This window comes from Fundulus heteroclitus, chromosome 20 (genome assembly GCF_011125445.2).
Source record: "Fundulus heteroclitus isolate FHET01 chromosome 20, MU-UCD_Fhet_4.1, whole genome shotgun sequence".
Lineage (NCBI taxonomy): Eukaryota > Metazoa > Chordata > Actinopteri > Cyprinodontiformes > Fundulidae > Fundulus > Fundulus heteroclitus.
In genome coordinates, this window is record NC_046380.1 from 26,960,491 (window position 1) to 26,971,341 (window position 10,851).

A 10,851-nucleotide genomic window follows, 5' to 3' on the forward strand; every position below is an offset into this window, starting at 1 on the left:
AAAAGCCAAAGTCGGAGTGAAACCCCCCCCCACCTTTGAGCTTGACAATGCCGGTCCAAGCCTCAGTGTTATAGTTTTAGCAACTCGATTAAGAAAACAAACATTTTCATCATGGTGGGCAAGGTAAAATTCAAGGGATTTGTCAAAACACCATGTCGGCCATTTGTGCAACAGAAAGTAATGAGTATAACGCACACACAAGTCAAATCTGAAGGATTGTCTAGTCTAATCCACACGCTTTTTAAAATCCAACTCAACACCTCCTAAATAAGAAACTCTTTTTAGCCTCGACAAAAGTATGCATCCCCTTTAAACATCTTCACATTCTGATACGTTACAACCGCAAACATCAGCGCATTTTATGTGATAACGTGGCGCGTGATTGTGAAGCGAAAGGAAAAACATAGAAGACTTTTAAAGTTCCTTACAAATAGAAATGAATTACAAGTATGCATGAACTTCCATTACTCGGGTACCATAAAAAAAAAAAATTCAGTGCCACCAACTGCGCAGCAGAGTGTTTTAGGATTTCATTTGTAAAAACATCATGTAATACTTTCCTTCTAAATAAGTAGCTAAGGAAGTAAAACTTTATTTTTTAGTTCTCAAGATGAAAATAAAGTTTTTGACAATAGACCCATTAAACAAATTAATTAAAACCTGATTGAAAAAGACAGATTTAACTAGCCTTTAAATAAAAAAAATAAACCAGTCTGGGGGCGCTTCTGGGGAAAAGGTTCGCCCTCTTTTTGTTGTCAGCTTTGTGTGGGGCACCATTAAAAGGCCCTATTTACAAGATAACATGGACCTGTGCTATCTTTTTGTGGATATATAAAAAAAACAGAAAAAATAAAAGCAATTGGAGCTTGCCATTATAATGCAAAAAAAAAAAGCTAAAATGTTCTGGAATATGAGCATTCTTGCAAAGTACTATTAGAGAGTTAGTTTGACTTGCACGATGCTGACCTCTGTCCTAAACAAAGCATCCAGTGGTTTCCTGAGGTGAGGAGCTCCAGAGCATTATGTTGTAACTTGCAAAAAGAAAGGTCTCTGCTAAACACCCATTTCCTCTGCAGTGTTGCTCAGTGTGGAGGAACTTCTTCCAAAGTCGCAGTGCCCCCTGCTGCGCAAACGTGTTTCATCTGTGGCAGGTGGATCCTCCTGCACGCAGCGGCACTCGCAGTAACATAAAACACTTTCCCTGACAGAATACAGCTAAGCTCTGCAGGACACTAAAACAAAGACGGGTTCCCTTCCATCCAACTGATATATATATAAAAACAGAACCTCTTTTGGGATCGTCATTTTACAGCTGATTGTGTTTACAAGTCATGACAGGCCTGTTTAGTCAGATGATTGCAAAGTCTCAGATTTACAGCTCGACTTTGAGTCCCCTCTCTGAGCGCCGCTCTCCTGGATGGACGGCAGGTTTCACTTTCCTCTGTGGTTGGAGGTGATGGTTGGCTCTTTGGCAACACAAGGGCTACTGCTCCTGCACACGGTTATCGTGATCGGCCGCTCCACCTTGATGTCACGGTCTGTGGAGAGACACGGGTTTGAACGTGAGACCAAAAGCAAAAGCTAACTCAAGCAGGAAACGACGAGTATAGCTGACCGCCACAGAACAGCGTTTTGTTAAAGGCTATCGGCAACACCTTAAACCCTGACATGCTGTGGCTGCAGCATGGAAATTACTGAATTTTAACACAGTGGGGGCAGCAAAGCAGAGCATAAACAGCATTTAAACGCACGTGCAACTGGTGTTTAAGAGACTGCCAGTTTGGGGGAATTCACCAGGAAACGCTCCCACATGAAGTGAAGTCGTCATGGTTTGTAAGACCAATGCAAGCGTGTACATAGCAAAATGTCCCCAGTCTGACAAAAAGGTGTGATGTCTTTATTGTGTAATTGTCTGCGGAGCAGATGTAATGTCTTCAGATTAAAAATGTCATTAGAACAACACATTTTACCGTGCATTTATATTAGTTTTAAGATTTTCTAGTAAACAGCAAAAAAAAAAAAATAGTCAGCTGGCTTCTGTACAGCCATTTTCTCTTTAAAAACTATGATATAAGAAGATACTGTATGTGCCTGTAAGAATCATAAGAAAATCTCTGGTCATGAGTTTGAATCGCTGGTCTCTGGTTCAGCATCAGCTTTGCTCTCTGAGACTTTAGATGACCTTCAACAAAAATGAAACGGAGTCAGGATTCTTTTTGAATGGTGCAGTTTGACTGCTGCCACAAATGTTTACCCTGCTTCCTCGACCTCCTCTCCCTCGTTTTAGAGCGACTCTGATAATAAGAGCATTGCCACCTATGACTTGCTCTTCATTTCTTGCAGCACTGATATCGCTTTATGACACGATTCAGTTCAGGCACTAAGCCGCACAGTCATCCACCATACAGTGTGAAACAAGTTGAAGGGTTTCATAGTTTCGAGCTGGCCCAGTGTGAACCATTGAAGGGCTGTGTTATTTCTGATTACATGCTCAGTCAAACTGCTACGTGAGAACGCGATTATTTACAAAACATTCTATACTTAAAGTTTAAAACAATGACGCATTTATTAAAAAGTTGTGTCCTGAATTTAGTTATAATGCTTTAAAAACTGAAATAATTTGTGCTTTTAAGCAGACGCTAAATTACGTACAGATTGTTACTTTGAATACAGCACAAACAATAGATTTAGGTCTAATGGAAATTAACAACATTAGGCGTAAGTGCTCAAGGAAACACACAAAAACATTTTCCAGTCACACGCATTTAGATTGTTTTATTGCTATTGCTATTGCTATTGCTAAACAGGGCTTTAAAAATAAATTACGACCTGACATTTTGTTCTGTCAGTTCTGGTCTATCCGACATATTTCAAATAGTCCACAACAATACCCTGTTCAACCCCTGACCTCTAGATGGCAGCAAGGTTATTGTTGTTATTTTTCAGTAGGTGTAGAATATGCAACAACAGGCAACTGATTTATTACCAGAAGCAGTATGGGTGGTCTGGTAAAGATATCTTTAGAATTAAAATGAGTGGTTAGCACTGTTAGCATTAACCAATAGTCTCCATATGTATTTAAGAACATAGATCCCACTCTAAAATAGAAAAAAAGGCTTCCAACATTTCTTACATGTTATGACAGAGACTGGAGGCTATTAAAGATAAAACACGCTTACTTTGCTGCATTGCATGCAGCCTTCCTGTTTACAGCTGAATTTCTTGCTCTCTCGCAGCTGCAGTTAAGTGAACTGCAGACATGTCGTAGATTTGGTTTTCCTTTTTCTTAGCTTCATCTTAAACACGTCTCCAATACCGAAAAAATAACTAGCTTACGCTACCAGTCAGACGTTTGGACTCACCTATGTCATTCAGTGGTGTTTCCTTATTTTTAGGGATTTTTTTCAATTGCAGAGACATCGTAAGGACAGCTAAACTATGACTCAAAAGTATATAGAATTATGTGTCAAACAGAAAATTGAGAAATAACTCAAAACATCTTGTATATTTTATCTTTTTCCTAAATACCTTTGATTACTGCGTTGGTCCCCTTTGGCCTTCTCTCGACGCGCTTCATGAGGTTAGTCACCTGAAATGTTTTTTCCAAGTGTCTTGAAGGAGATCCCAGAAGTAGTAATAAAAATAAAGACAAACCGCTGAATGAGAAGTTTAGTCCAAACTTTTGACTGGTAAGGTTTATTTTTCTCTTTGCTGACACAACGACCTGGTAGCACTAAATATTGGGGTTTTCTCTGAATACAAAATGATCCAACTTTTAATTTTCCTTTCCCTTCTTTTTAAAATATTTTATGATTGTTAAACTTATAACAATGCAATTTATAGCAAATTTTGCCACAGGAGAACAAAACCACTGGAAAAAAAAAAAAAACCCACAAGGATCGTATTTATGGGTGTATTCTTTGTGACAATCTGCGACAGTGGAAAACGGGTTACAACTGAACTTGTGACGTTAAGAGGAAGTGGGAGAAAGTTGAGATTAACGGATGCGCCACACGAGGGAAACTTGAATGAGCGAGAGATAAGCAAGCAGAAGCATGACAGAGTGAGGCAGACTGATGCCAGAGATTAAACATATGTCATGTTTTGTTATTTCCGCAGTCCTTCTGGTATAGGGAGAGGATGTATAAAAAAAAAACAAAATAAAAAAAATAAAAAACACTGTGCCATTTCCCTGCCCACAGGTTTTATTTTTGTACGCTGTCGCTTGGTGAGTCAATGCAACGCCCCTCCAATTACCTCCCACTCCATCGCCCCCACGCCCCATCCATCCCGCCCTGCAGCCCACGCGCCTAACACACTCTGACGTCAGTCACTGAAGCAGGGAGGGGGGGTCCGACTCTGTCGCCCACAGAGTACTTCCTCTCCCCCCCCCTCCCCTCTCTCCCCGCCTCCTCATGTCTTTGCTGGCTTTCTTCTCCTTCCCTTAATCTTTTCAACTAACGATCACTGCCCAGAACGGCAAAGTCTGCCCAAACCACTTACTTTTTTGCCTGTGATGATCACAACGCTGACAAGATATTAAAGAAGTGCAAAAACAGTGTAATACTCTTTCCCCCTGTCTCGTTTTTTTTTTTTCTTTTTCTGTCTCCCTCCCTCCACTGAACTCCTTCTCACACTCCTCCTCTCCACCGCCTTCTGTTTCCCCTTTCTAACTTCCCTCCTTTCTAGTTTACAGCCTGACGGAGTTCAACTGTGAGCGGTGGGAGGCGTCACCTCAGAGACGATCTGACTCACTGGGGTTCAACTGCGGAGCTATGAGACGGTCATCTTTACTGGAGTCATTCAGTTCAGCTCCCAGCATCACTTTACCCCGTTTTGAAAGGATAATTCAAGATTTTTGAACTGAGGTGTTGTTGAGAAGTCGTTATCTTCTCAGCTTCTCCCATCGCAGAAAAAGCCCCAATTAAAAAAAAAAAGTCATGCAATTTTAAAACCGTTGTCATGCTCATATTTACAGAACCTTTGACTATTTATACAGGAAACGGAGGGTATGAGGTGGTGCACCAACAATTATATTTTGTGCGAAACTCGTACTGAAATGTGAATATGTAAAGCATTTCCAGGCAGAGTGATATTAGAAAATTATGGTCGTAATTTGCAGGAAAACGGCAGTTTAACAGTGCATTAATTTTGTTTCGCGAGTCAGAGCTTGGATCTGTGAATGAGGACACACGTTGCATTGTCGGAAAGACTTTGCTAATTGTTTTTGGTTCCAACTACTGTGAACATTATAACGTAAAATGTCAATTTGATGCATTTAAACACTAAAGGTACTTGTTCACATATAGAGGCATGGTGAGTGCCTATGGTCTAATGCACTACAAACCCACATAATAATGAATAGTTTATATCTGCAGCTTTCACTGAGTTTTAGATCCACAGCTACTGTACTGCATAATCAACTGCGGTATACAGGAGGACCTCAGAGCTTCTGAGGTGAAACTCTGACTTCATTGCATGTTTTTTGTGTATTCCAGACTTAAAACTGAAAAAGATCCCACCTGAGTAGAGAGACGACAAACCACTAAGGGAACATCATGTTATTCATTATTCAAACAAGAGGAAAAAAGTGGATTTAATGCACCAGTGTGGCTTTGATGTGCTCCTGGTTCGAATAGTTCATGTGTATTGAGATAAAGGGCGGGGAGTTCACAGTCTTCTGCTGCGTCACTATGAAGCGCACTACTTTGTGCCATGATGCCATCATCTTGTATATTTTTTCCACAACTGACCCTCTGAGAAGACATTTTCCCCTCTCTGTTTTCTCGGGTGATATTTATTAATCAGACGTAGGACAAGTCTCCACTCTTGTTTTCAGTTTCATCATCCAACATCCTGAGGTTTGTGAATTTGCATCCGTTAAAATAGTGCGTCGTCGTACGAGACTAAGTAATGTTATTATTGGGTCATTGCTGCAACATTTTACATGCAATAGTATTCCCGCCTTACTTTTCTATTAGGAAGCTAGACCCGAAACATTTACCATGTTTTGTTGTCAGGAAGATAATTGTTGAAACCCCCTTCATACCTAATAATCAGTGGCTTCCGTGTAAATACACAACAAATGAGAAGGTGATGACGATTTATGGGTTCATAAAATAGCATCAACAGCATAAAGCGCTGTGATACTAGTTTAGAAAGTTATTTTAAAGCAGTAATAGATGGCTTTTATTCTTGGCTACTCCCTAACTACCCCCCCCCCCCACCCCCGGACCAAATAACACTGGTATTTATGCTGAATGAAGAAGCTTAAAGAGTTATGCACTGGAAGTCAGATAATGCTAATGACCTTTCAACAAAACCTTGCTTGAAAAATCCTTACCCATCCCTTAAAGAATCTATCCACCTTTCAATTAAAGCACCAGTTTTGTCTTTTTTTTTTAATTAAAAATCACATTTATTTATGCCATGCGTAAGTTTAGAAGAATCTCAAAGATGACTGTGGTAGTTACCGGCTATGCAATAACCCCCCAATTCTTCTTTTACCTTGCATGGAGGAAAAAAAAAGTCTCTGAAAAGTCACCTGCTGAGTGGGTTCCCTCCGGCCCCAGGCAGAGCTTCCCCGCCCGATCGTGTGACACCATACGAGCCAATCGCAGGCCTTCGTCCATTAGAGTCTGCTGGATGAGATGGCGGCTCCAGCTGGCAGGGTTTGAGCCGTCGGTGTGGGGACGGGGGGACAGAGACTGGTTGCACTGGGAGCTGGAGTCTGACAGAGCAAACAGGGCTGAGTTCAGTTTCTCGCTAAGGATATTATAGTGAGTATATATTTCTGATATAATATCAAAGCCAAAGCGTTACCATGCGATGCACAGTCAAGGCTCTCTGTAGACAAGCTGTCTTCATCCGCTCTCTGAGTCGCTCCTTCAGATTCCTCCACTCCAAGGAGCGATGACTCAGACACGATGACCTTAAACACATCATACAGGCGCACTCATGATGAACCACTTCAAACCATGAGACCAGATGAGCTCTGATAACCGGTGGAAACAGCAATAAAGAGTCACCTCGTGTCTCGCCCTCTTCAGAGACAATCCGCTGTTCTCATCTGCATTGGATCTGCAGCACAAACAAAGAAAGCTGAGGTTGCATCGTTTTTGTGGGGAACTGTATTTTGAATCATTTGAAGTAAATAAACTCCCCGCAACTTGAACCTTAAATTGACAATTTAGGAAACTACATAAACAGAGTAAAGTGTTTATTACACTATCAGTTTGAGTTTAATTTCACCTTCAAACTACGCACCATAAGTATGCACGAGAAAAATAACATTTTAAATGTTTAATTGATCATTATGATGTTTAGATACAAACAAAGGTAGGAAGATGTTCCACTTTACATTTCTGGAGGTTAAAATGTTAACTGGGAGGATAAATGAATTGTCAAATTAGGAAAATTTAAAGGTTTCACCCTTTGAAAAGAAAAAGGTTCAGTCTCACTTTATTCATAAAAAGATGAAAGTGTTTTACTGTTGTGTTTCTTTAAAACTGTTGCAGTCATGAGAAAGCTTTGAAAGACTATATGATCAGATATATTTGGATTATTAGGAGTTTTACATTTTGTTTCCTTCCTGAAGATGAAATTTTCTTTCCCTTAGGCTTATTTAACTAAGATTCCAAAAAAAGTAAAAAAACAAAGCAACTGGACTTGTTTTGTGTAGTTGTTTCGCTTCCTCTCCAGGAAGCTTTCTCAATTCAAAAGGTCTAATTAACTAAGACTGTAGGGTTTGGAGCTGATTATTTATGCAATCTGAATTAGTTAGCAGAGAGCCCATATGACCATATGGGCTGCTTTAAAATCTATAAAATCACTGCATTAACTTATTTCAGTATCTTCATCCAGTCAGACTTGCTCTCGAGAAGCACAATCTGGATTTTCAGGTATAGGCTTAGAAAATACTGCACTGCCCTCCGTCTTAAACAGCGGCAAAGTCCTGGAAAAGTGATTTGTGAAAACACACAAAGAGTCTGCTGAGGTCACGGTGTGGTTTAAAGGTGTTTGGGGTTGATGAAACGTGCAAACCAAGCCTGACTTTTAACATCAGGGGCCTACAGTGTAAAAAAAAAGGTCTTGTTTTCATTTTTGGAGTTGAATGCAGACAAGGACCACCCAACTTTAAAAAGCAATGAAAAATGTGTCAATGGATGTCCACTCTCTGCATGTTAGGCATTGATCTATGAGTGAGGTGATTGATTTATGAGATGTCGCTCCACAGACATCGGCCTTACCTTGCGTGTTTCAGTGTGGACGTGTAGGCACATTTCCTGGCCACCTGGCGAGCCAGAGAAAAGAGCTCCACCCGCCTGAGCAGGAGAGCGTTGTCTCTCATGCAGAACTGTGCAGCAGCTTCATTGATGATCAACTGGGGAGGTAAAAAACCGTGAATGAAAAAGTCTGAGGGATGCTTTGAACCTGGCGTTCATGCGGGATGACAGCCGCCTGCTTGTTTAGCTCTAGGTTTTTTTTGTGACTTTACCTCATGATGTGTCAGCTGCTTGCCTTCTCTCCTCTTGGAGTCAAAGCGACCGTAAATGAGGCTGTATTTGCGGATCTCCTCCTCCTTGCTCGCGTCCTGGGAGCCCATTCTGAAGATGTGACCCACGTTCTTGGCGATCTTCTTATTCATCCTCAGCAGAGTCTTTACCTCGGCGGGGTCCGACCGGGGCAGGGTCCTGTAGAGTCTCTCCACGCTCTCCACCACGGCCCTGGCCGTCTCCTCGTCCAGCTGCCCTCCCGGCCAAGCCGACAGGGGTGCTGGGGCGAAGGACGCGGAGGGGACCGGAGATGTGGAGGGACCCGGAGGACCTGTCGACAGCAGGGGCGGGCTGTGCGGCTCCTCCTCCGCTCCAGATGCAGAGGCGAGGGCGCCGTTCCCATCGGGGTCCGGGCTGAGCCAGTGTGGGTCCATGGGGGAGAGCTTCTCCCTGTAGTGTGTGTCCAGCGGCTGCGGAGAGGCTTGGGAGCAGGGACTTCTCGGACTCCCGCTGTACATGGGGGTGAGACATGCCCGATCCTCTCTGTCGCAGGGGGAACCGGGCTGGCCATTGCTCAGAGCCTTTCTGGGTCCACCCGCTGACCCACTGGAGCCAGTCCCTTCCACTTTGAACAGCGGGATCCCCCCAAGAGGGACGTTAGCCACAGGCTGGCTGAAAAGGGCAGGGTTCGCCGCCCAGTCTCGGAGAGCCTTCTGCAGCCTACGCACATGCAGCGGCTTGGTGGCCATGCCAACCAGGGCCATGATTTCCAGGAACTCCTCCTCGGCCGCCTCGCAGAGCTGCTGCACGTCGTCGCCGCCTTGCTGGATGAATGTTTCATAGTAGGCCAGCAGGTTGGCCCTCTGCAGCACCCGATACAGTTGCAACTCCCCAAGGGTGCGTGGCAGAGACATGGCACACGGCACTGGAGAGTTCAAGAGAGGGATGCGAATGGCATGGACCTGCAGACAGGAGAAGTCCTGCACACGTTAACCACCGTGGAAAAGGAGTCTGGCACGAGGTCCAAACATGAGTTCAAAAGCGTTTCTCTTGCCTTTCAAGAAGTTCTTGAGGTCTTGCTCTCTAAGTTAAGACGCCTCTATATATTAAAATCTCTCAATGCTGGGGTTCTCCTTACCTTTTCGGGTCCCTTGTGAGGATCTGTTCCGCGTAAACTGGGAAATAGTCTCTCCAACGTCACCTCCTGGAACCCCCGGATCGAAAATGACAAAAGAAACACAATATGAGCCGGTTTTTCTTTTTCTTTTCTCTTTTTTTTTCAGGCAGGAGCAGCGCGCATTCACAGGGGAATTACTTGGATCTCTGGCTCCTGTCTAAAAATGCTAGAGGAGGACACCCTGCCCGGCGTCACATCGCGCTTATTATCCTATTCGTTACTCTTACCTCTCGCCGAGAGCCTCCACGGCGCAGATTTGCCGTAGTAAATCCCCTTTGCGCGTCGCTCCTCGGCTGATATCACTGGCAGAAATCCTCCTCCGGCGCAGCGTATTGGTTGCTGGCTGCCTTTTTTGCTGTCTGTGTGGGCTGGAGAATGACGGGGGCGGACTGCAGCACGCCATCTGACCGAAAAAGAGCCTTCCTCTCCCGGTAGAGAGGCGGCTTTCAAATTGGAGGTGTGGGTGGTGGTATAGTGGGGGCTTCAAATTAACCCTCATGCGTCTTCCAGACCAGTCCTTCGTGCAGGAGGCTTCGGGGGGGATTCCCGGAGTCCTACCGTGTCAAAAGACCCCCCTAAACAAAGAGACGTCGTGGAGAATTGCCTTTAAAACGCCCCCAAAAATAAAGGAGATTATGGGTTCATGTACGGTGGATTTAGAAAAAAAAAAAAAATTACACAGCTTCACCGAATTTCACGAACTTCACAGTGGTTTATACTTTTCAGCCATAGAACAACGCAAAGTGGCGCAAAATTGTGAAGCTAAATTGTTTTTTTTTTCTCTCTCTCACTTTTACATATTTTAGATATAAAATCTGAAAAGTGTGGCGTGCGTGCGTATTCAGCTGCAGGATTTGTGGTTGTCTCTATCAGCCCTGCGGATCAAGAGACAGGAGATTCTTGATGAGATTTAGGTCCGGGCTTTCGAACACATCAATATGCTTTAAACATAATGTCATCAATACCAACGGAAAATAAAATGAGGCCTAAAACTGAGAAATGGGGAATTCGTTTTAAATCATCAGAGAACCGGAGGTATTTCCATCAACACCAGGATCAATAACTACCTAAATACCACCATTTGTGATACTAAACACTTACTGTATGTGCTTGACCAGGTGGTGAGCAGTACAGGAGTACCACAGGGGAGTGTACTCTCACCCTTCCTTTTCACCGTGT

General features: G+C 43.3%; 1 protein-coding gene across 1 annotated transcript; it reads right to left on the reverse strand.

Moving 5' to 3' along the window:
* Positions 1-357: 357 nt before the first annotated feature.
* nab2 (NGFI-A binding protein 2 (EGR1 binding protein 2)) lies at positions 358-10,272 on the reverse strand. The gene is made up of 8 exons (XM_012881070.3): positions 9,900-10,272; positions 9,634-9,699; positions 8,498-9,457; positions 8,250-8,383; positions 7,029-7,080; positions 6,823-6,931; positions 6,545-6,730; positions 358-1,538 (listed from the first exon to the last, which is right to left on the reverse strand). Exons 3-8 carry the CDS (start codon positions 9,407-9,409, stop codon positions 1,432-1,434), a joined length of 1,500 nt encoding a protein of 499 aa, XP_012736524.2. The 5' UTR covers positions 9,410-9,457; positions 9,634-9,699; positions 9,900-10,272; the 3' UTR covers positions 358-1,431.
* Positions 10,273-10,851: the final 579 nt, after the last annotated feature.